Here is a 26,845-nt window from a genome sequence, read left to right as displayed (position 1 = left end):
TTGCACATGCAAATTAGGGGAAAACATTTTTACTTCCTTGTTTTATGACAAAAAAAGCACACGATTCCCCTCTCCGCCCCTAATTTAAATATGCAAATTAGGATTCGGATTCAATTCAGCCTGAAAATCCGAATCCTGCTGAAAAAGGCCGAATCCAGAAACGAATCCAGAAACGAATCCTGGATTCGGTGCATCCCTAGGTAAAACATCCTTTTGGCTTTATTTTATGTATAAAAGAGTTTTAGCACAGTTATTGAATGGAAAGATTTTTTTAGAATACGCAGTTTTGGTCTCTAGTGCTCAAAAAAGATATTACTGAAATAAAGCATAGCCAGAGAATAGTCACTAGGATAATAATGGATACTGAATGTCTTAGTATCTCGGAATCTTGTGTTGTTTATACTGGAGAAGAGGTGCGTAAAGGAGAATTATACTCCTGCACAGACAATTGTTCCCCCCTTCCTGCTTCCTCCCTGCAGAGTCTATTACTTTAAAAAGTGCCCCTGGATGTAAAGCTGACCTATTGGTGCAGAGTAGTGCAGTGGAGATCTCAGGTGCCATATTGCATGTCTTTGGATTCCGTGACACTGAGCTTTTTTGCACATACACAGTTGGAACCAGTCCACTGTTAGCACCAACTACACAAGCACCAGAAAGCTCCAAAAATCACCAAAGGGAAAGAAGATACAGAAGGCCCCCTTAACTGATGACCAGTGGGCCACTCTTCCCTACTACCAACGCTGTTAGACAGTGATATCCAATCAGTAGCTGGTGAGCAACAATCGCTTACCAACCCCTTAGATGTTGATCCCAGTGGCCTCACTACAGGTGCTTATTTTTTAGGGGCAGATTTATCAAAGGTTTAAAAAAAAAATTAAATTTCGAGCTAAAAAATTGAAACCTCGAATTTTGAAATCTACTATCTCTTTAAAAATTCTCCATCTAAAACCTGCCAAATTGCTGTTTTAGCCTATAGGGGACCTCCTAGAACCTATTTGGAGTCAATTTGTGGACTTTGAAAAATGAAGGGTTTTTTTTGGGGGGGGGGGGAAGATGGCACCTATGATCTCCACAGCGGAGCACAGTGCATGTGGCTTTTGTTTCTGCTGCGGTTTACTTCAGCAGGTCGTATGATAGTCAAGTATGAAAATGTGGACTGCACATTAACATTTCTGATACATTTTGAGCAGAAGGCCTTGGAAACGTGTATCCATTGAGATTAGAAGAAAGAAGGTTTAATATTTCTACAGTACAAGTTGTGCAATTGTCGATTTCTCTCTCTGAAGCAGTTGTATTGCAGATATGAAAACTCTTATTTAAAAACTGGTTCAAGGGACAGGTCCATTTGCTGTTTGGACACAGGAAGAATTCTTTCCCACCAGAGGCAAACTGGAGACAGTTTCAGATTTAATCTACTTCTTTTTGATCAAAGTTATTTTAAGTATTATTTATGCAGGCAAACGTTTAATCAGCATGGATGTGGGTGTAGGGGGGGGGTTAACCATGTACATACATACGTTAATGCAAGTGAATGTTTTTTTTCCCAGCAAATCAACTATTATGTTGGTTCCCCTATCCCCGAAAAACGGTCAATGCATTTTTGCTGCATTTGTCAAACACTTTTTATTACAACTTTATTTTAAAACTACTAAATTGCTCCACTTAATGTAAACAATAATATCTACTGATGCCTGTGTATTCCCTGAAGAAGTATACTGATTGGCCCTAATGCCAGCCAAATCTCAGGAGGGGGAATTCTGCAATAAAACAGTAGACTGCTGTTTTAATCGAGATGCTGTGATTAACAAGAATTAACCTCCACGCAAGCAGAAAACGAGAAGGGGACTTAAAATAAACCGAAACTTGTTTTAAATAATGATACTTCACTGTTGATTTTATCTGATAGTACACAAGTGTTACACGTGTAAATCCAAAGATATTTTATGCCATTTCGGCACTGTTTTAAGCTGACAAACAGACTAATGGTAATGCCTTTTACAGCACTGGTCATTAGGTTGACAAATTATAAAAAGTTCCACCCATTTCTCTTCCCTTGTTGCATTCAGCTGATGTACTTTTTGGCATTTAACACTGTTGTCTGCATTTTTGTAAACGAATGTGTACAGACGGGCAAAAATATTAGAAAAATCTTTCTGGGGTTTTTGTGGAATATGTGGTCCATATTATTTTTCTGTAAACTGCCTAATTATAGTGAATGGCATAGAGTCCATTGGCATTAGGGTTTGTAGTTTGCATGCTAGCTAACAAAGTGGAGCAAAATATCTGAAAGATAACATGGAAAACAGAGGGAGGTCCATGGCAATGTGAAATCATGGGTCCTACTTTTTGTGAAAAAATAATGATAACCTCACTGGTGTTTTGCTGCTGTTGGTGGGTTGCTTTAGATCAGTGGGAGAGCTTTAGATCAGTTCAACAATAGACTAGACTTCCCTACACAGTAAACTGTAATGGGTGCTTAATAAATCTTTTTTTCACATATAGGTTTTAATGATTTTTTTTGAGATATATGGTTTATTATTGTGGTTCCTGGGGACAACATTTTCCTACTGCAAACAACTCAAACTGCTGTCTTGTGCTGCTATATATTTAGCAGACCATTTAAGATCTGCCAATGACTTGCACCTTTAAAGTTTTATTGCAGCAGATAAAAGATGTTGCCTTGAGGAACTAACAAACACATGGGAGTTGCAGACAGCATTACTTACTTACCAACAACAAAATTAGGACGTAACAACCAAATTATAGACACAGACACGGTGGAGAATGGCCACAGCTGTTGTTTATTAATCATATTAATCAGAACAGTAATCATTGCTAATAATAATAATACCTGCTCATACATATCTTCCCAGCCAGCCTCTGCATCAGATCTTTGCAGCGGACCGCCTTAAAGATTAACAATAATTATTCGTAAGCCCTGTCTATTTACCACATAGCCAGGGGCATAACTCCATGTCAAGGACAATTAAAGCATTACATTGGCCTTGGCCATTCCCCACACATGTAAAGCTCTCTCTATTGCATTTTGGAATCCCCTGTTCAGAAAGTCAAAACCGATCTCTGACAAATGAACACTGTCAGAGCAATACAAACCTTCATAACCTTGTTCCAACTCATAGTGCCTATAAACCATATTATTATTAAGTTTTTTACGGCATCTCTCAAGGGGATGAAAGCCTGCATCTTGAAGCCAGACTAATCTGGGCACGACTTCAGACCAAATTATCACAGTATTGGGAAAAATAAATTTGACCTGAGCAAGGTCTATTTTAATATTCCGAATTAAGTCAATATTTCTGCCCTTTCCTATGTCATTCACGGATAAATGAATCAGAATAATTGCTGGGAAACCCCAACGAGCTTTCATTTGCAAAATTATTGGTAATAAATCTGGCCATTTAAAGCCTTGGATGCCCATCCAAACAATTCTAACATCTTTAATGCCTAAATTAGTTGTGCAGGTTCGCTGTTCTGCTCTATCTCTTGCTCTGCAAACAAAAGAGTGTCCAATAATCCAAACCAATGTGGGAAAAACTGTAAACGAAAAAGAAGATAAAACTTACTAAACAAGAGTAGGTCTAACATAAAGTTGATATCTAGAGGAGTTCCATCTGCCTAGCTTTTTGATGAACTCTTCCCCTAAACCCATCAATGAGGCTTGCGTGGCAGCTCCAATGTGGAAAGAATGTGTGTTATAGTGGTCAGGTGGTATACCTAATTTACTGACAGCTCCTTTAAGAATTTTAGCAAATTGAAATCTTGTAACAAATGATCCATCACTGTGTATAAAGAAAGGGCCAGGAAGGCAGGGCCTGACTTGATGATAATGGCTAAAAGCTAATACTGGGCATAGTGACTGCTCAGTGCTATTACCAAGCCAAAGGGTTGTCCCTTTACCCACTGTATCAGTTTTAGATTTTTTCAGTATAATTTTTAATTTACCATCAACCAAATGAATGTCATCCCTCCCAATACCCCCTGGGGACCTTTTACTACGAAAGACCGACTCACTTACTCGAAGGGCACAGAAGAAAGCCCCCGAAAACAACAAAGTAAACAGGATTGTTTCAAACTGAGAATAGCATATTTGAGGTAGAACTAAAACTAAATCCTTCAACAATGTGATGGGTCTCCTAATGTCAACAGCTTGTGTAATCCTACCAACACCACAAAGGATTTGTTTGATCAAAAAGGATTTAGTTATGTCAGCTTCACCCTGAACCTTTAAAAAGAAAAGTTATGCCTGCTAATTTTTTCGTTATAGCTGAAAGAGTACTGAGCCTCAATTTGCTCCAGTACAAAAGACAATAGGACATCATTGTCCCCTTGATAACGATCTTTGGGTATACTTGCTTTGGTAGGACCAGCATGCTGGGGTGCGCTGTGTATGGCAGATGGTGAAAAGGGTGTCCTCTGCCGCCAGGTGGCAGAACCGGGTGCCCTGTAGTGTTACAGCTGATGCCCGGCGTAGGAGCTGGCGGCTGCCAGACCTCCCCCTTGTCCTGCGGAAGGAAAGGGCCCTGAAGTGTTACAGCTGTTTTGTTGGAGCGGCCCACCAATTGCATCAGCAGTGGAACTCGCTCGAGATGGAGGGGGGAAGCCGACGACCAAACTCCTGCTTTAGGTGGGTCAGCGACGATGCTCTTTTTGGCAGAGACATCTGTGATCTTTTCCTCGCCGCTTGTTTTCCTCTGGTGGCCCTCCTGGTTGGGATGATCTGCCTCGTTCCTGGTCCACGCGTAGCTGGGGTGCGCTGAATGGCGACGTCGGAAGCGGATCCTGAAGAGAACGGCGATCCCGGAGGTTCAGCAGTCAGAAGTGACGTCACCACTGGAGTCATCACTGATGCGAGCTGACACTGCTGAAGGAGCATCTGGATGTCTTCATGTCCCGCCTCCGCCTGGATCCATTGAAGGATGTCGCGAAGTCTGCCGCCGGAATCTTCAGGAATCCAGATTGATCCTCTCCCTTCGGGCGCCGGTGAAGAATGAAGACTGATCGGCATGTTTGCCTTTTTATCGCCGGCTTTTCCTGTGAAGCCACGCCCCTTTTTTAAAGCGACCAATCAGAAGACAGGGATTGAAAAATTGACCAATTGGAAAACAGGTAAGCTTACAATGGGAAAAAAAACAAACAAACACCTGAAGCAAAACTTTAACCAAAAAAGAGCTGTCACACTCCCATGTATTGGAGAGTTAAGTCTCTCCCCGTTCATTAATTCATTTGAATAACATTTTTATTATTACAATGGTTCCCTTTAAATGTTTATCATTTACAACACACATTATTAATTACAACACACAGTAGTAATTTTTATTTACCATGGCCATTTTCTGACCGAAGGCCCCCTTAACTGACGACCCATGGCCCACTCTCCCCTACTACCAACCCTGTTAGATAGTGATATCCAACAAGTGGCTGGTGAGCAACATCAGTTGTGTAACTACAGGAGGCTGGGGGCTGTAGATAATACATTTCTAATTTAATTTGTAGGTGTGACCTAAAATGAACAAATATTTTACAGATATAGTAATTAAGTGAGTCCTCCCTGCTTTTCAGTACTCTAATTGCTCTTTGCAGATTGTTTTTTCCCAAAAGCTGATCCATTAATAAATAAATAAAGTCTTGTTTTTGGTTCTCTCTCATTGAATTGATATGCGGAATGCAGAAACCTTTCCCACGGAAATCTGTTATAGCAATGTTTATTCTTTTAACCATGAACACAGCAGCTTGCTGAAATGGCATTCAGAGCTTACATTTGTGTAAACTCCGAATGCAAAAATCCTGAAAAACAAGTGATTTTTTTTTTTTATAATATCTGACTTAAAAAATGTTCGAATTTTTCTTAATTTTTTTTTTTAAAACCCAGACGATGGAAAAGTCTGAATCTGAAAATCCGGCATCTCAGATCTGTCCAGGTTGCATATACTGTAAGTAATGAGAGAAGTTTCGGGCAATTGTTTTCAAGTGAAACAAAACAGAAAAAATCTTGAAAATCGGATGAAAAATTCGAAAAAAAACCTTGAAAATCTGATTTTTTTTTCCTGCAAAGCAAATTTTCTGGAAAATGTAATAATAAATTAGTGTAAAAAACCCTAGCGGATTTGATCGCAGTTTGTAGCAGAAAATATTGAGATAAATACGGACTTTGATAAATAACCCCCATGGTGTCTCCTGCAAGCCTGCAGGTTGTATCTGATTTCATCTCCATTGTATGCTTTCTATATGTCTGTCGTTGCATTTTAATTAAGTTATAGGGCATCTCTATTGATTTGGCTGTAATAATAATTCATAGTATACATTAAATGAGAACTTACTTGATTTAAGAAGAGCTGCAAGGGCTTCGATTGCTGCCCTAAAGATTGTAAAGAAAAATTGTTAGTTTTGCCAATAATTCATATTAACACATTTTACTTCATATCTTGATCTTTTCTAGGATCTACAGCAGACATTGTGTATTTTTAATCCTAGGTATCCACTGAGTACATGTTATATTTTCTCCACCAGCAATTTGTATTTCTGCCGCTGCCACTGCTGCTGCCTGGCATTGACTTGCAGACTTTACTGTCTTGGATGTATCTTGATTCCATCTGAATTATAAAGGTTCATAACATATATAAATAAAAGAGAAAACACCAGTCAAGCCTATTTGGGAAAATGTAGAATTGCATTTCTTCTCGAATTGAATCTAACCCATAATGCTATGTTTTTTACACAATAGCTAATACAATCTAATAGAATTTACGTCATTCTCAGTATTCCTAAAAGTTTCTGAGGCAGCGTTTGACTAGTGACCTTTATGCCTTGTGACAAGTGTAAGCACTAAGTCAACTGCACAATATTGATCAAATTAGCACACATCTGATGTTGGAAAAAGAATGCGGGTGTTTTAATCACCATTACAAAAAAGCCATAAGCATGGAACAGTCACTGTGAATAGTGCTGCCATCAGTCATATGGCCTCGTTCTACTAAGTGAGCCCTCCCAAGTATTAGTCCACTGGTCACCTGGGCCTTTAAGGTGGTGGGCATTGCCAACAAGTAAAATGTGGACCCTGAAAAAAAGGCCCTTACGTGCATAGCTACATGCCTGTTCAGTGCCAGGATTATGTTCTATTAACAACAATACCAACTGTCACAAGTATGGTATGGTTATTTTTGTGGTTTCCTAAATAATACATATGAGATTGTTTTGGGTAGGTTAGAGAGCACATTTACCCAGCATAAAAAACATCCCTTAGCTTGATAAAAGCATTCTTAAAATGCCCGGACCCATCCAGCGGCATTTCTCATTAGAGAGAGAGAGAGAGAGAGAGAGAGAGAGAGAGTTATTATTACTTTTTATTACTAATGGTTTTAATTAGGCCCTCTTCTATTCATCTTTCAACAATTAAACCATTGTCTGGTTGCTCAGGTGAATTGGACCGTAGCAACCAGATCGCTGCTGATATTCCAAACTAGAGAACTACTGAACAAAAAAGCAAAAATACTAAATTTCCATTTATAAAAAAAAATGGGCAACATCACCAGTAATGTTTATTTCCACTTTTTACAGAACATGATAAGGTTAACTAAATGTTGCTCTAATAAAATTACCCCTTTAGTACAAAGGTAAAAATTACCAGAAAATCCATTTGGGAGTGGTAAGTTGAATTGCCTTTTAAGTCTCTCAAGGCCTGTAGTAAGACAATCAGGTTATAGAGCAAAAGTTGATGTTTTTAAATAAAATTAGATATTTTTTACAAGAAGTATCGCGAAGTTCATAAATAAATTAACAGGGACTCTGAATAATACAATAGAGAGGAGTTCCACTGAGTTACAAGTGAAACAAGAAGTGTTATCCTGCAAAGGGTAAAGGTTACTGATCGTTTGGCTGGAAGTTAATGGGCACAGGAAATAGCAAACAATGGAAGCTGCTCATTGCACCTTCCAGGGAAAGTGGAGAAGGCTTCAGATGAAAAGATTGGACATAAAGCTGAAAGTGATGTCTTGTGAGTGCCAGGACAAAGCAACAAGTCAGCTTATAGTGTACTTACAGTAGGTCTTATTTCAATTACTGCTTCTGGGGGAACCTGATTAATTAGAATTTTAGATGTTTGGAAGGGAATTTTGTGCATTCCATATGAAATATTGCACAATGTTATGCTAAGTGTATACATGGCTCCATTACATTTATTCCTTTCCCTGTTACAGTGAGTCATTGTAATTCATTCTTGTTAAAACAAATTGGTTTTCAAAGAAAATATACCATCTGTTTTCTGCTTTACGATGACAAAGACTGTTTTTTAATCATTGCTACTTAAAAATTGTATAGCTTTCTTAAGAAACTTGCAATTTTCTTGTTGCCTAAGGCACAATATGTAGGACAAGCTCAGATTTCCATATCTGCCTCAGAGAAGAGAAATCTTAATTCTGCAAGGCTAGGAGGTTTCAGGAAAGCTCCTGTCTTTTCACATTTAAAACAGATCTGGTGCCCTATTATAGTAATTCACTGCTATTACTGTACATTTCCAACAACCTGATTTCTTTAAGACAGGCAAATTTCACTGCATAAAAGGGGTCATTCACGCTGTATATCTTTTTAGGCTAGGGGCACACGGCGCGATTTCGCCGCGATTCTGCGCTGGGCGAGTTGTCGCTGCGTTTTTTAAGCCGAAATAGCTTTGCTAACTTTGGCGCTGGCGTCAATGCAAATCGCGGCGAAATCGCTGCGCTAATTCACACGCGGCGATTCTTTTTCTACTGTCGCCTGGAAACGCCCAGCGAGGCAACTTCGGACGACAATAGAAAACGAATCGCCGCGTGTGAATTAGCGCAGCGATTTCGCCGCGATTTGCATTGACGCCAGCGCCAAAGTTAGCAAAGCTATTTCGGCTTAAAAAACGCAGCGACAACTCGCTTAGCGCAGAATCGCGGCGAAATCGCGCCGTGTGCCCCTACCCTTAGGCTTCCAGTATTCTTTGTTTCACCTCTGTTTTTACCTCCTGCAATCACAATACATGTCTACTCTTTTTCCCTGCAGCTTTGCCGATCAAATTTTTTCATTTATTGCCAACAGCTAACACCACGGGCAGAGAGATTGCACAGTGCAGAGTTAATATAATAACAAGCACAATGTTTGCTCCAGGTCTAGTAGCCCACAGCAATCAGTCAGGAGCCTGCTTTCAAACAGACCAGTAAATGCTACCTGCTGATTGGTTGCTACGAGTAACTAGAACATTGGACCTCTGATTATATTACCCACTGAATGCTGTTATGCAGCTCACATATTATATTTTCATTCCATGAGCTGTCTGGCAGAAAGGCAAATGTGCTGCCCATTATTAGCATGCCTACTCAGCAGCTTGCAGTATGTATGTGGGATGGTTATATGGTAGGGGCATAAAAAACTACAAATTGATATGACCATAGAAATGGTATTTTTGCTGTAAGTGCAAGGACACTTTAACAAAAGCAAAATGGACATCTGCCCATGGCTATGATTTTGGGAGCCCACTGTGCCTGCCACAAAACTCCACACAATATCCAAAAAGCAAAAAAAGGCTGCAATCGGCCATCTTTGATAAACTTTGCCAGCTGTGTAATGCATTGTGCAATTGGCTGTTTTTGAGCGCAGAGACCTAAGTGCAGTCTGTGTTTGGGCAAGACCAGACATGGCGTTTTTACGTTGCGTTTTTAAAAAAGCTCCATTGAGCGTAAATTCACCACTGAAACCACACGTGACCGCCAATGCTGGCTTCCCGTGTCGGATATCAGTTTGCAAGCTCCCTGTGAGAATTGCCATAGTGTGTTTTCCATTATTCAGTGGTAGTGCAGTTTATACGTATTTACGCCCGACTGAGCTTTTTTAAAGAAGCAGCGTAAACACAACACGTAAAATGGGCAGGAGGGAGCACATACTGTAGGTGCCATATACCCCCAACTTGCTTGTGCAAATGAGTGGAAGAGGTCTTCCCTCCCATTGTTCTCTTCCCAGAAGAAAAAAAGGTTGTTACAGCAGCAAAAGAAGGATCAATTTCATATTAATACGATTAGTTGTTGGACAGGCATCTGGATACTTTTGACCATATAATGTTTATTCCACAAAATGACATACCATTATTATGGAACCGCTTATCTTAGGCTCCATATATGAAGGTTCATTCTTTAACCTTACTCATAACCAGTGGTGTAACTAGTTGTTACTGGGCCCCATAGCAAATTCAATTTAGGGCCCCAAAATATTTATAAGTTGGCCTATTTTACCAAGATATATTAAAATTGCTCACTGGGCCCCCTACACTCCTGGGCCCCCCTACAACCGCAGGGTCTGCTTCCTCTATAGTTACGCCCCTGCTCATAACAGAAGAATTGCTGCTAACCTACTGATGATTCAAAAACTGTAGCAATGCAGTTTCTTTCACCTACAACAAGAGTCATTTAGTTAAGCAAAATGCAAATAGAATGTAAAAGGTCACCCCTGTCGCATACAGTGATGGAAACATCAGAGAATGGGGTTGTTTTGCTGCATCAGGACTTGGACAGCTGCTGTCATTACTAGAACCAAGAATTCAGCAAAAAAGGCAAAGAAAAAAGTTTTCTGCATTACAGTTAGAACGTGTGTGGGTGTAATGTTGTGATCCTACCATTAAATAATAAAAAGAAATCAAAAGAAATCAGGTTGCTGGAAATGTAATAATATAGAACACCAGATCTGTTTTAATAGTCTTCCTATTATAGTTTTAGCAGTATACAAAGAAGTAAATCAGTAATGCACCACAACTTTCTCTCGATGCTTTGAGCCCATTTGGGGGGTTGGTTCAGTGTCACAGTTTCAGAACCTCTGCCATAAAATAACCCCTCTGTATTTAAATATAAAAATACAAAAGCTTTTACTCTGCTCCCCAAATGCTTTCTATACAGAAGCTTGTTTATTGCATTCTTACACAAATGTCTGCCATTCCAAACATGACAATGCTGAACGGTTACTGAGAAACACTGATAATGTCCTGGACTGTGTCTTATATCAGCTGAAAGTATGTTCAGTAATCATTTTCTAAATTTTCTGCTGTTTATAATAACTGAATGGGTGCAATTTATAAGCCAAGTTTGTGACAGTGCAAGCTGCTTTATTCCACGTAAACAGAACTCTATGATATGGCATAAATGTATCAGCAAAGATCTCTCTCTCTCATGAACTCAAAATTCTAAAAAAAATTGAAATTTATTAAAAAAAAAATTATCAAAAAATTAGAATTTTTTCAAACTCAGGTGAATAGGATCTACCTGCAAAGTCGAATCAAATTCAGAGGAAAAAAAAAAAAAAAACTTGATTTTCAGGAAGGCTGCAAACAGCTCCAAATTGATCCTAGGACATCCCCCATAGGCTAAAACAGCAATTCTGCTGGTTTAAGGTGGCAAATAGTCTGATTCGAATTCTTAAAGGGCCAGTACATGATAAATATTGAAAATCAAATTTGCATTTTTTTTAGAAACTCAAATCGAATTTTAACTATTCCCTTGCCAAATTCCACTAAAAAAACTCAAATTCATCCCTTCCCTTCCATCAGTGGAGAGAAAATTTTGAAAAATTGGTGTTGCATTTGTTTTTGCCTATAATCCATTGGTTAATTCCCACTTTCCCATTCTCATGTCACAATGTTGCTATGAACATGTTTCTTGTTATTTTTCTGGTCTGTAGTGTTCTTATTCCTCACCACAGTGCCATGATTGGAGATCAATTGCTGCAAGAACCGAGTGCCCTGGAGAGCAGTCATGTTTAATATAGTTTCTATGCAAAATACAACCTGCTGACTCTTGAAACTACTAAAACATTCTGCCCAGGACATGGATTCTTCCAGCACCAGAATGGCCCTCTGTTTACCATTCTCCTTAGGTAACTTCTCGGCTGCCCTAACCACCACCTTACTGCATGGGGCACTGAATTCCGGCTGTACAACCTCCCTCTCTGATCCCACCACTTCAGATGTTGGGGCACCCTCCTCCACAATCTCCATTCCCTGGACAATTTCCTCCTGTAAATTAGGGCAATCCCTAACAATGTTGTGCCAGGCATCAGGGCAAGAACAGTCATATCTCACACAGGGGCCTGATCTCCTGCCTGGAATGTTGGTTATTAGTGTAGATTAGATGCACACTGCTATTCCATTCATCTCATACCACTTTTTCATTCTACTCTATATTGTACCATTGGGTCACTACACATTAAAATCTGTAAATATACAGAGTCAATAGTACCAAGAACTGATGCAAAGTTTTAGTTCTTAGAATGTAATGTTGTTGTGTCTTTGGAAGAGCTCCCTATATGCCACTCTCATAATGTATTTTATCAGATCCTTTCCTTGTTATCAGGCCTTATGTTATGGTTCAAGTCAACACTGTCTTCTGTTTTCATGGGGGTACGTATCTTATCTGGCCAAGGGACTGAACATAGAAAGTGTTAGTAATATCCTTTGTGGGGGCGACGTTATAATATAGAAACCTTTTACTAATGTGATTCGAGGAAGCTGGGTGCTGTTAAGAATTTGGGAGACTTCTTTCTGCTCTGCTTCTTCTTAAAGTAGCCATATAAATAATAAATATAGTCCTGCCTCGGTCCATTCTACTTGACATTTCAAGATAAAGAAAGTGAACACATTATTATGCAATACAGGAATGTATTCATCTGCTGACTTATTTTGAGTCCTTGCTCCTGTATTAGTTCAGCACGTAGGTACTGTATAACATGTAAGCAGTAAATTAGCATGAGGGTCCCAGGTCTCACTATAATTCAAAGCACAGCACAAAATATAACAAAACTTATGATACAAATCAAACAAATGATACTTACTTGATAGTTTGCGTGTGCTTTCTAGTATAATTGCAGATGACCTTAAAGAACAGCTCCAGAGCCCCATTGATACCCAACACAGATCCAACAGAAACTACATAAGACATAATAAGATTTATAGTATTAGAAATACATTATAAAAAAACTAAACTTCAGCATAGTCAACAGAAAAGATATTTTCCCCTGGGCCTCTTTTATACAATAAAAAATAATAGGTATGATTTCTGCGTAGCACATAACAGTCAATGTAAAATTGGTAAGGAAACATTTTCATTTACATGTATCCAATTTGCTGACACATATGCTGATTATAGATTATTACAAAAATCAAAGTGTTAGTGCTGCATTTTGTCCAAAATATGTAAGTACAAGTGCTCACGTGTGATTGAGTGGTTCACTTTGTACTGATGAGCTATAGGACATAGACACAGTACTAAGTAAGGGGTAAGTGAACCCAGTTCTACTTCTCAGTCACATATAATGCACATTGCTATGGGTTTAATGTTTTTAAATGCACTTCAGTATTTAGAGCACAGTAGGCAGTGTAGGGCTCATGTTAAATGAGGGACCTTGACATGGCAAGTGAACTTACAAAATGTAGTACTAACACCTTAATTTTTGTAAAATCTATTTAAAGGGTTGAATTTAAGCACCGAGTATAGACACATTTTTTTTCTCTTTTGTGCAGTTTAAATGACAACATCAAGTGCCAGTCCCATCAGTACTAATTGCTTGTCAGGCACTAGCCAGCTAAAATAGCTATAGTGACTTTTTGGGACCCTAGTATGAGGTTTCTTTAAGTAAAGCAAATGGCAGCAAATCATTAATAAGTGCCAGAATAACAGTTGTTAAAGCTCCGCTTCATTTAAACAAGTCCCATATGGTATAAGGAATCAAGAGTTTGCCATAAGCAGCTGACAAAGCAAATCTGTTATTAATTCACAGGCATCGATCAGTCTTTAAATAGTCCTGCTGACCTCTCTGTATATTTACAGTTCTCATGGTGCCTGCCTTTAGACCTGCTGAAATAATTATTCCCTTTTTTTTTTTTTTTTTACATAATATGCTGCTGATTAAATGACTCTTATTCTACTTTAGTATAAGTGACTGAATTACTTTATTCTACCTTGGTGTTTCTTCCATATAGTTGTGTATGTGCTATTGCTGAAAACATACAATTTAGCAACACTGGCTCAATCTAAAAAGTTGGCTGACTCTGAGACTAGATATTTATAATTCCTATTATTTTTTTAAAAATACTTCTCTACAAAAGCCCTTTCCTCGTGTTGCAATCAATCATAGACCCCCACCAGTATTTGCCTGCTGGAGTCAGTGTGACTGTAAAAACCAACAGTTTAAACATGCAAAACAAAGCTGATAAAAACAATGAACAATCTGCAATTTTGTATCTTTGTCCACAGTTTACTGAGGGGCAGACTTATCAATTATTGTGATGGATTAATCAAGTCCAGTCAATCCATATTGACTGGACTTGTTCCTAGTGATGGGCGAATTTATTCGCCAGGCGCGAATTCGCGGCGAATTTGCGCAATTCGGCGCCAGCGAATAAATTCGCGAAATGCCCGCGAAAATTCGCAGAAAAAACAGGCGCCGGCATCAAAAACGAGACGCCGGCGCCGTTTTGCGAATTTTTCGCCGTTTCGCAAATTCGCTGATCACTACTTGTTCCCCATTTATCATGGGGAACATAATGAACCTGTTTCAATATGATGCAGTCAGAATGGTTCAGAATGCATCAGTCAGCAAGGAAAGCTTATATTCAAACAATCTCAGTCAATATCAATATTGATCGAATCAATAAGGAAAAAAGATAAAATTTTGCTAATAGCCTTTTACAGGGGTCATTTACCAATCTGGCACAAGTACAAGGGTACTAAGGGGCACAGGAGTGTGCCTATTAATGCTGACTTATAGGGGCAAATTCACTATGCGCCGAAGCGCCTAACGCTAGCGTCAATTCGCTAGTGTTAGGCATTTTCGTTACTTCGCAAATTCACTAACGAACGCTGGCGTAAATTCGCTAGTGTTACTTCGCACCCTTACGCCTGGCGAATTTGCACAACGGACGTAACTACGCAAATTCACTAACGCACGCAGTGTACTGAACGCTACCTTTTACGCTAGACTTCCTTCGCCACCTCAGACCAGGCGAAGCGCAATAGAGTAGATAGGGATTGCTTCAAAAAAAGTAAAAAAAAATTCTAAGTCCCAAAAAACGCTGGCGTTTTTTCTATATTATGGGTGATAGGCTGAAAAAGATCTAAATTTTTTTTGGGGCTCCCCTCCTTCCCCCCTACATTTCCTAACTCATGGCAACTTAACTATACAGTGGGCACATGTGTAGGGCAACATAAAAATTTTATTTGATGTTTTGAAGGTTTCCCAGGCATTTGTAGTGCTGCTACATATTCCTCCATTGAAATTTGAATTTGGCGCCGTATGCAAATTAACCATCGCTAGCGTAACTTCGCTTCGCTTAGCGAATCAACGCTAGCGCAACTTCGCAACCTTACGCTACCCCTGAGCGCAACTTCGGATTTTAGTGAATTTGCGGAGCGCTGGCAAAACTACACCTGCCGAAGTGCGGCGAAGTTACGCCTGGCGGAACTACAAATCTAAGTGAATGTCCCACCTAGAGCACTTGCACCCTGGGGTTGCTGCTCTCTGCAGTAAGTGTCATATGAAAAACCCAGCACTCAGTACAGAGAACAGCATTAGTGGGTGCAGCTCAGCCCTGTTTTTACCACCTGCCTTAGGGCAGGGGAATAAGGACAGAGTCCTAATGTGCATTGCGAGTCCTTCCACTCCCAATTTTCACATGCAAGGTAGGAAGGTGTAGCTGGCATCAAGGCTCTGTCCTAAGGCATGAAATGCGGAAAGGGGGCAGGTGAGGAGCTGCCAACAACTCTACACCCATGTCAAGTTTGATCAAATTATTCAGACTGGCCTATTATTTTTACAAATCCTAAACAGAAACAATGCATTGCGATTTCCAGTCTGTCCAGATTTTACAGTAACAGTAAGTTAACTTTGACAAAACTTAGGGGCAGATAAATCAAACTGCGGTTATAGAAGGATTTCCAGAATTTAAATATTTGACCCATTTCATACACAGTCAGCAACAACAGTAGAAAAAAGGGGATCAACAAATCCTGCTTTCAGCTGCAACTGCATTTACAAATAGAACAGACAATATCAGACAACATACATTGGAGAGTTGCTTAGTATTTTGCTTTCTTTCATTAGGCAAAAATGTATTTTTGGCTTTACATCAGACAGTATTTTTTCCATTCTGGAACAAATCATTCCAGTGCAGACAAGAAATTCAACTATGAAATGAAAAAAAAAACGGCTTATTTTTTTTTAGTTGCAATCATTGTTACTGCTCAGCAAAACAAAAACAACTTACATCACTACTTTGGCCTCTGATTGTTTTCAGCAGGTGCTCCACAAAATTTGATTTCTTTTTATTGCTTTCTAGTTTATACTGTTCTTCTATAAACGTACATTATTATTTGTTTTATTTTTTTCCCTCAGATTAATTTTTTTCAGAAGTAGCCGAGCAAGAGTGTCAGTGATTAAACTCCCCATGTGCCTCTGCCCTAATTAAAATGAGAGAAGCTAATGTTATCAGCTTGTAACTGTAAGGGTAGGGGATAGTGGTGACCAGGGGTCGGCAGGGACGCCCACAGCCATAGTCCTTCCAGCTCCACGTGGATTCTACCTATGATGCGCACTTCCACATTTTGTGTACTTGGCGTGATGATGTCATTGCGCTTTGGTGTGAAGTTTAAATATTTAAAGGGGCTAGAAATCATTGCCCGTTGTTAGGTCTAATTTGACGAATACCTGGTTGTGATTTTGTCTGTGAATTCTCTGGTTTTGATCCCTGCCTGTCTAATTCTTCTTAAACTCTGCCTGCACCGACTCCGGCCTGACTATTCTTGAACTCTGTCTGTAGCGACCCAGGCCTGCTTGACAACGCTATGTCTACTCCTTAAAGATGTTGTTGCATTCTGTCCCATCCTTGGTAACAAGCATGCCCCTTTGCTTGTTCAGAACGCTTGCTTTGCTCCTCTCAAGTTAAAGGAGCAGTAACAGTAAAAAAAAAATGTTTCTACTTACCGATTCTCTGCTTGTGCTCCTCTTCAGAAACGGCAACAGGGCGACGATCCATCGTGCGGCGCTCGATTTCTCCTTCCTGGCTATCTCCTATAGAAGGCAGGGAGGAGAAATCAAGCTCTGCATGATGGATCGTTGCCCTGTCGACGTTTCTGAAGAGGAGCACAAGCAGAGAATCCGTAAGTAATTTCTTAATAAAGACTTTGTGAATTAAAAGTTAAAACTGCCTTGGTGGGTTTTTTTTTTTCGTTAAGTAGAAATAAAAATTTCTTTTAAAAAAAAATGATGCTACTGGTCTTTTAAGACCTGGTGGCATCTGAGTAGCTGAGGGCTCCTCCTGAGGCCAAAGGCGGTTGCTACAGGTAGAAGATTGAACCGTGAGGAGCTTAGAACTTGTTCTGAATTTAGGGAGCCGTACGTGACAGTAACAGTTTAAAGAGCAGGCTTGCTGAGCTGCTGGGACACACATTTTTTGTTTTTAAAACATACATTTTAGGAAAAGTGTAAATCTCAAAAAGTGAACAGCTACTGAAATAATTTATGTATAGTAAACTACTGTAAATCTATACAGTTTGTCAAGGTGAACTACTCCTTTAAAACGCTTATCAATAAAGCTGCCATTGGTGTTGGTTGTATAGACTCTATTTTACTATGCAGCTGGGATAATGTTCCAACAGGGGTCAGTATTTCTCTTCATATGAATTAAAATTGTAGGTATATTCCATGTCTCTTACACTGTGACACTGGCCATATTTATTTTTTATATTCCGACAAGCCTATGGGAATGACAAGCCTATGGGAATGACAAATAAAAAAAAAAAAAAAAAAAACAGAAACGTACCATTGGAAGCATAGACTTGTAAAGCCAAGATACATGGTGTGAGGTTCTCATATCTTGTAAGATTTTTTCTTGCTATGCTAAGTGTAACATCTGTAGCCTCCAGTTTCTGGGCTTTTTCTCCAAACTTTCCATCTATAGTCCAATAAAAAGAGAATTTGTTAAACAACATATCTCATTCCATGCAGAATAATATATATTGAATTGACTGAATGTAAATGGTTTCACTTATGGATGCTGACGATCAGAAATAACACTAGAATAATAGAATAAATATCACTAGAATAAGAGAATGAGCCAATGATTAGATTCACAGTTTGGTTTCCACCTCACAGTTTGGACTGAAGCAAAACAGATGGGGATTAACATGGAAACTCTATGCATCTACAAGTAGTGCCCCTACCAAGGACACAGTCATATTAACCAATTCAAATGTTTTGGAACTAAAAATTATAAATGTGAATGGTTTAAAAATACAACTTTCTGATATTTATTAAGCAGAAAAAAAAACCTCGAATTCAGCATCTAAAAACTTGCGAGATCATGTAGAAGTAAATGGGAGCTGTCCTAGCCAAAAGGTAAACTATTCCGTTTGAATTTTTAAACTTGTCATTCCCACATGATTTTATTAGTTTGAATTTTCCTGAAGCAGTAGAGGAAAGCGTTTCTCTCTAGAACCAAGACTGAGTTTTTCTACAGGTTACTGTAAAACTAATACCTATAACAGGGGGTTATTTACTAAACTCCAAATGCAAAAGTCATGAAAAATTCATAATTTTTTTAATAAAATCTGACTTAAAAAATCAAAAAAATTTCGGAATTTATTAAACCCAGAGGATGGAAAAGTCAAATTAAGAAAATCCGGCATATCAAGACCTGTCTAGTTGCATATAAGTCAATGGGAAAAGTCCCAATGATGTTTGTATGTGTGCAGGGTTTAGTGCAAAATTCGGGTGAAAAATCCAAACAAAATCGGATGAAAAATCAGAAAAGATTGGATTTTTTCCCGCAAAGCAAATTTTCAGGGAAAATGTAATAATAAATAAGCGTAAAAAAACCGAGTGGATTTGATCTGAGTTTGTAGCAGAAAATATTGAGATAAATTCGGACTTAAATAAATAACCCCATAGGACTCATTTATGAAGTGCAACCACAGTTGCAGTAGTGCAAAGTTTGCCCCATACATTGCACAAATGTACACTTTTTTGTGCTCAAAGCTGCTCCTTGTACTTGCACAATTTGCCACCAAGTGTAAAGTGTTCAAGTCTGGTTGAATTACATTACAGCAAAGGTACAGAATAGGAACAAGTCATTATTTTGACACTGTATGCCAGAATTTATTTATAATTTTCAGTGCAATTGCATCCAATGAGTACTGAAATGCAAGTGCAATTGCGCCTGTTTTAAGACATTGGCATAATTACCTCAAGTGCAACCCAACCTTGTAGGAGATGCTAGGATTATGGGAAAAAGAATGCTGATCTGTGGAGAACAACAAGGTAATTTGCAGGCAAAATTGCATGTTGTACCGCGGGGGGCACTTGAGATACGTTTGCCCTGGTGCAATGACCTTATCAGCAGATAGTAATTATTGGTCACCTGTTTTAAAGCAGACAGCAGTCTTTACTATTGGTTACTGCATCTGGGCTAACTTAAAGCATTTTATAAGATGTGGTTTTATAATCCTCAAGTCCTTTCAGCATAAGGAGTTCCAAAAGTTGGTGCTCCAGATGTTTTTGAATAGCATCTACACCAACATCCTCTAGGTAGAATGTAATTCAGTCATAAATGAAAGAATCTGCAAAAATATGAATGTAAAACTATGTATTTTGAAGACCTGATGGCGGCATCATGCTTTGTGTTTTATTACATATATGTGCACTGGGGCAAATTGCTAATAATATTTTCTATGTTGATGTTTGAGTAGTTACAGCATGTCTTCACAAAACATGTGAAGAAACTTTTAAGGGCTTTTAAACTTTTAAATAGAACAATATATTTTTTTTTTATATCTGTGCTCAAAGGAAATATTGCTTGTACTGAGCACATTTTTTGCATTAACATTGTTTATTATATATTTATTATATTTTCACTTCTGATTTGAAAATTATAATAGGGTTCTTTTGTGATCTTAGGGTTTGTGCTTGTATAGGCAGTGTAGGACTGGTCCACCAGGAAAACTCCTGGTGGGCCCAGATGTCCTGCTTCTAGATATTTGGCCTATTTCATGGCCCTTTAACTTTTTAAAAAAGAGGCTAAATAGATGGAATAATAGATTATAGTATTCTAGTATGCAAAGAAAAGAGACTAGGAGAAAAGAGGTTGAGTGAGGAGAGGAAGAATATTACGGTAGTACTGAGAGTGGGCCCCTGGTCTAAGGTTTTTTTGGTGTATCCCTGGTGACCCAATCCGACACTGTGTATAGGGACATCTTAATAGAATAGTTAAGTCTACTCTTTTTTTCACAAAGCAGCAGTTCTGTCATGTTTATGGATTAGGTCACAGTGGACAGGAACCCTACCTCAAACTGTTGTTTACAACACTGGATTATTGTAAGACCTTATCAGGATAAATTAGCACAGTGACTGAGATGCAAAATAATTCCAAGCAGTTGATGGACTTTTGTATACTGTATATATCTGCGATCAGAAAGCTTCATAGCACACTAAGCAGCGTACAGTATATTAAGCAAAAATGTTTAAAAAAAGATGATTTAGGAATGGAAGGTTCCCCCTTAACAGAAGTTGAGGGCCGCTGTTTATTATTCCTATCTTAAATATGCTGTTTAAACAAGAGAAGCAAATAAACCTTTGGTATAGATGAGTTTTATGCTAAAAAAAAAGAACTTTTTGATGTGAATTAGGTGAGTAACTACAATCTGAGTGCCACTAAATATACAGAGGTATATACGTACCTTTCTTTCCTACCTTGACCAACAATGTGAGAAGCGGTACTAACAGGCTATAGTCAAGGGAGTCTGACCTTGCCAGGTTTACTAAGGTTTGCAGCAAGGCTTCACTGCCACCTTTGGAGATCATATAATAAATCCTTTTGTGTGTCCCTGTAATTAGAAGGAAAAGTTAGCATCTGAAATGTGCATATTAAGAAAATGACCGATGTATACTGTGGTTTGTTATATATTGTTGGGCATAATACAATAAAATATGTTCTCTATTTCTTGTACTTATTCTAAAAGCATTTCAGTGTTCTGTAGGGACAGGAGCAAGCACATCCTCGGCATTATTGTTGTAAACTTCGCAGAAGGTCTTCACCTCCAAAAGTGATTTGTATTAACAACACCCTCACTTTTAAGGCTATTAGCTGCAATAAAACTCTCATCCAGTATGGTCTCTTACCCGCAGACAGCAATTCACTCAACACAGTGATGATGTTCAGGGTTACATCTTTTTCATATGAGTTCTGTGATAAGAAGAGAACAGAAATATATTTACCTCCTGAGACACTGTGGTGTGTGTGTGAGAGAGAAAGAACAAAAGAATGATCCAATCTTTATACTACACCATTTTTGAGGTCCACTGCTTTGTAACATTACATTTTAGTCAGGTGCCTTGTTAGTTAAGCCATTACAGATAACTAGCAATGAGCACATTTTTTTGCCGCGTTTCGCCTCAAAAAGCACACCCATAGACTTCAATGGGTGAAAAAAAAATAGTTGCGCAACAAAAAAAATTGCTGCCCATGGACTTTAATGCATTTTGGCAAATTTTTACCATTTCACGAATTTTTGGCAAAGCGAAACGGGTCAGATTCACCAATCACGACAGTTTAAATACTTATAGGGTAGAACGTTTGATATGAAGCATAACAAAAGTGGTGTAAAGGTGATACCTTTATTGGTTAACTAAGATGATAACCACAGCAAGCTTTCAGAACATTTCAGTACATTCTTAAAGGTAATCAGCGTTGAGGAAGGAACTGCAAATCAAATCAAAGCTTGCTGTGATTATCATCTTAGTTAACTAATAAATTTATCGCCTTTACACCACTCTTGCTATGCTTCATATAAAAAGATCTACCCTATAACTTTTTCAACTGGCTAACACATTACAAAAAACTTTACCTGGATTCAATACTTGTAAGCAATTGTGTTTACCTAGCATTACAGTTCTTTATTAAGGCTCCATTTAATTTCTTATAGAAAATGCCTGTCTGGCTTGTCCTTGGCTTATGTCTCACTTATGTCTTAACTGCCATGCAGTTTGACAGTGAGAGACAATGGGGTGAGGATTGACTTGTTAGACTTATATGGAACATGTAAACAGAAGGCCTGTTGAAAGTAATGGTGAAAGGAGTGACTCCTCTAATCACTGGACTCAGCTTAAGTCTGAACTACTGGATCAAATATTGGGCCAGATTTAATTTGATTAGAAAAACGTATCTCCTAATTCAATTCCAGATTGTCCCATAAAGCAATGAGAAAAACATCTCTCACTTTATCACATGAAAACTCTACTGAAGAGAAAAAACTGGAAATGAATTAGGAGAAAAGGTTTTTGTCCTCTAATTGAATCTCGTCCATGTTTTCCACGTGATAAACCATAAATAATGGGCCAGATTCAGTTCAGTGGGAGAAAGATTTAACATTTGAAAAGTCATGGATAAGATCCAATTTGAGATGCAATCCAATTCAGAATCTGACCCGTTCTTCTTCAAAAATGCAACGAAGTCTATGGGCGACAATTTTTTTTAATGCGCAACAATTTTTTTCATCCATTGCAGTCTACGGGCATCTTTTTTGCGGTGGAACCTGGCAAAAAATTTCATTCATCACTACTCATGGTTTTTCATGTGAAAACATTATTCAAGTCTATGGGAAAAAACTGGAACGGAATTAAGAGAAAAGTTGTTTTTTTTTTAATCTTGAGTAATGTAGCACGCTCGCACACCCAGGCCTTTGGGTATTCAGCGCCTGTGCACGGGATCGGCACCCTCCTCAACAAATGATCCAAGAAAACACTGGCACTCAAGGCAAGCAAATGCAGGGATATACCCTTGCAAGTTTTATTCTGCAAATGTGTGCTTCCTTCCTTTGGGTATTTGAACATGATGATTGGCTGGGAAATACCCTGAGGAGTTGAATGCACCTGGAAGAAATTGTATATTGATACCATTAGTCTGATGTCACTACTGAGGATTCCTTTTCCTTTTCCAGGGAAAGAAATGTAACCTGAGCATTTGTTTACAGATCCCCTAGGTTTACTAAAAGGAAACATTGTCATTACGGAGGTCATCAGAAGGAATGGATCTGAAAAAATGAAAAAGAACTTAAGGAACAAGATTCTATTTAAAGATGCCAAAAGTGAGACATTTGACAACGTGTCCAAGTAACATTTAATCCATGCGGAGAAGTCTCCACAGCTGAGGAAGATCACATAACCTTTCACTGTACAATGTGCAGTATCACTGATCTCTCTAAAAAAAGTCAGAGTAAGCCAAGACTTCTCTGCTTCATCTTGAAAGATAGTTGCTATGCTTGTAGTTAACTGCAGAAATTCCATTTCATTGTGAAATAAAAGGTCAAAGAAAGCCTAGCTGTGTGTTGCTTGGTATCAGAAGAATCTATTCAGTATCTTTAGTATAACAATAAGCAGTGTCGGACTGGGATGCCAGGGGCCCACCAGAAAACCTTAGGTTGAGGGCCCACTTTTCAATCTATTATACCTCCTCTCCTCACTCAACATCTTTATTCTCCTAGTCTCTACATAATATACTCTATTCTTCCATTATTAAGCCTCTTTGTTCTCATAAAGAAATAGGGAATGACCATGAAATAGGTCAAATGGTTAGAAACAAGAGGCCCACTGACACCTGGGCCCACCGGGAGTTTTCCTGGTATCCCGGTGGGCCAGCCCGACACTGACAATAAGCCATTGATAAGAGACATGTATACTTTATTTTGCTTAAAGCACACATAAATAAAATAAATCACTTTTGATAAGGTATAATAATTCCATTAAAAATACCATCTATGAGTGCCCCTGAGCACAATGCAAGAGCACTAAAGGGCAAAAGAACATGTCTCTTTCATACAGGAGCATTTCTGCCAAGGTAATGGCTAAAAAATCAGACAAAAGGTGCAGAGCACAATTATCAGTAGGTGTAGGCCCAGTCATTCTGGCTTGCATCAGTCTCTGGGGCAGATTCACTAAAGTGCGAATTGTCGCCAACGACTGGTTTACACACATCGCACCACTTCGCCAGGCATAAATTCACTACCACTACACTAATCCACTAATATGCGAAGTTGTGCCCTGGGTGCTGAACGCTGGCGGCTTTTTACTAGTGTTACTTTGGCATTGTGAGTATTTTATAGTGAAGATGTGCTAGCATTCGTTTGTGCCTAGTGAAAATTCACTAGTGATCTTGCGCTTAGGTCAATTTGCATATGTTGGGTAATTTAAAGTGAGTAATTTAAAGTGCAAATGCTTGAAGTTACCCCTTTTTTTACAATTGTCCAGGGAACCTTAATAAAGACACGAGAATTTATACAATGCCCTACACATGAGCCAACTGTAAAATTATAGGATATAAAATGTGTTGAGAAAACTGGTTACCCAAAAAATTTAATTAAATTTTGCAGCCAAAAAAAGGAAAACGTTGCCAGTGTTTAATGCATTTTCTGCACGCAGGATATGATGTAAGAGACAGAAGATTGAGGAAGATCTAGCTTCTTTTTAGCACTTCGCCTGGTCTGAGGTGGCAAAGTCAACTCTGGCAAAAGAGATAATGTTCAGTAAAATCCGCACTTTAGTGAATTTGCATGGTAACGATCGTTCACCAGAGCGAAAAGTCGCCTGGCAATAGAGTGCGAATGAAGACTATCGATGTTCCCATTCGCTAGTGAATTGGCGCCTGCGCCTGTTAGTGAATTGGCGATGTCCCTGTGGGTGGCAACAATGGCGAAAAGTCAATATCATTAGCCACTTCACCCTTTAGTCAATCTGCCCCTCTGTCCCCTGGCTTGCATGTCCAAATGACGTGCACCCCTTGTGAATACAGTGCTGCCAAATACAAGGAACATTGTATTCATTGGGTAGCCGAAGGTCTCTGTTTTCCGTATTGGAGCAGAGATCTGCAGCAGACAGATCAAAGTTAACGGTTGATTGATTGTAATGGCCACTGTGCTGGGGTATATGTGTTAAGCATAAAGGTGGCCATACACAGATTTTAGATGCCCATTCAGCTCCTTCAGTCTGAGTTGACAGCTTATCTATCTGCTCGTATTCAGAGCACTCCTCCAGGCCTATCCGTCCAATATCTGATTGAAAACAGACCATATATTGATTAGACAGGTTTAAAAATCTTGTCTTGGAGATGACCACATCAGGTCATTGATGAATTCCTCACTCTTACGGCCTTAGGGTCAGCCTCAATGTGGGAATAAAGATCTGACAAAATTTTGTATTTTTCAATGTATGGTCATCATAAGTAAATGAGCCACAATGAAAGCTTATGTCAATTGGGGTAATGGGGAGTGGGCAATTGTGATCTGTACTAAAGTATTTACTGGTACAGCTTCTTTTACTTACTTTTATTGAAACAAGTAATAACATTAACATTTAAGAGGAAATCATAAAAACTTTATCATAATGCATCTATCCTGTCTATCCCATCTATCCTGTCAACTGACACATAGCTCAGCAAAGAGTTAAACTGGAATTCCAATGATTTTGTGGCTATTAATCATGGACATTTTTGAGACATTTTAAGGGACTGTGGTTGGGAAAGTTGTTCCTAGAGTATTGCAGCTGTTAGACTGGCTTGAATGAGAACAGTGTAACAATATGGACTAATGGGAAGAAGACAAAGCACATATTTGGAATGTTTAAGCAACTTATGAGGCTGTTACATAGAAAATGTGATTTGCCAAAAATACATTATACATATGATAGGATTAAGAAGACCAATGTCAAAATGAAAACTCCTACTTTTATTTTTGGTATAAAGAGCACAATTATAGAGTGTGTCACAATTTTGTGTTTCTGGCCAATAATACCAGCAGCCCATGCAAGTGATTATGCACAGCACCCTTTGACATACCTCACAATGGATCCAATATGGACCCCAAAGGGGGATTCTGGGTGGGGGGGGGAGAGTGGTGTTAGGAATACCTATATAGTACAGTTATAGGATCCATTATTTATAAACCAGAAAGCTCTGAATTCTGGGATCCTGTTTTAATCTAATATTTCAAAATTTTAAAATTGATTTCCATTTTCTCTGTATTAATTGTCACAGCAGTGGTAGGATCTTGCCAGAGTGCTGCACAGGAAATTATAGAAGAGGGAGAAATGAGGTTCTCTCCTGTGACTGCACGGTGGGTTGATTGATACAGACACTACGACTGCTTGTGCCAGGTGACAGTGTGCTTGGATTCTCTATCACGGAAGGGTCACCATGCAGCTCCTGCTGGTATCAGAGTTTGGGGCCATCCTCTCTGTAGGTAGAGGCAGCCTAATACTCAGTAGTGGATATAATGACATAGTGCTGATCTCAAGTCTTTAAAGAGGAACAGCAGAGCATAGTTGCGATCTCTGAATTCTGGCTTTGAATATTGCCTTGAGGTGAGGCTGACAAGGTCCTATTTATTTGATAAAATGTGAATAAATGTTGTGGCCATTTTACAACATTTCTGTCTCCTGGTGTTTCATTAAGATATGGTAGTTCAAGGTATGTGGGGTTCAGTGGGATGGCTGAAGGCAAAGGGTCAATTGAAGAGTCCTCTTGACATGCTGTTTTTAATATTAAAATATTGAAGCTATGATTTAATAAGGGACATACAGTATATGCAGGGTCGAACTGGGCCAGATCTGCACCCTGCTTTGCTTCCTGCCGTGACCTGTTGGTTGCGGCAAAAACGATGTGCACGAGCTTACGCGACGTGGGGGGGGAGAGTTGCCAGACTCGGAGCCCTGAGGTAGAATCCCTGTTGGGCCCCATGCCCCCCAGTCCGACCCTGCATATATGTATAAAGTATAGATGTAGATCTGCTTT

At 38.9% G+C, this 26,845-nt stretch overlaps 1 protein-coding gene across 1 annotated transcript in view; it reads right to left on the bottom strand.

Annotated features, from left to right (window-relative positions):
• Positions 1-26,845, bottom strand: part of agbl1.S (AGBL carboxypeptidase 1 S homeolog) — a 244,719-nt gene that overhangs the window by 199,982 nt on the left and 17,892 nt on the right. The window contains exons 2-6 of the mRNA XM_018255312.2: positions 21,187-21,250; positions 20,745-20,891; positions 17,834-17,965; positions 12,850-12,943; positions 6,339-6,376 (exon numbers count right to left, since the gene is read on the bottom strand). Of these exons, the coding sequence (XP_018110801.1) occupies positions 6,339-6,376; positions 12,850-12,943; positions 17,834-17,965; positions 20,745-20,891; positions 21,187-21,250 (475 nt within the window). The remainder of the gene's footprint in view (positions 1-6,338; positions 6,377-12,849; positions 12,944-17,833; positions 17,966-20,744; positions 20,892-21,186; positions 21,251-26,845) is intronic.

The sequence above is a fragment of the Xenopus laevis genome, chromosome 3S (genome assembly GCF_017654675.1).
Source record: "Xenopus laevis strain J_2021 chromosome 3S, Xenopus_laevis_v10.1, whole genome shotgun sequence".
Taxonomy (NCBI): Eukaryota; Metazoa; Chordata; class Amphibia; order Anura; family Pipidae; genus Xenopus; species Xenopus laevis.
Note: the sequence above shows the minus strand (reverse complement) of the source record. Positions and strands in the feature narration are given on the sequence as shown.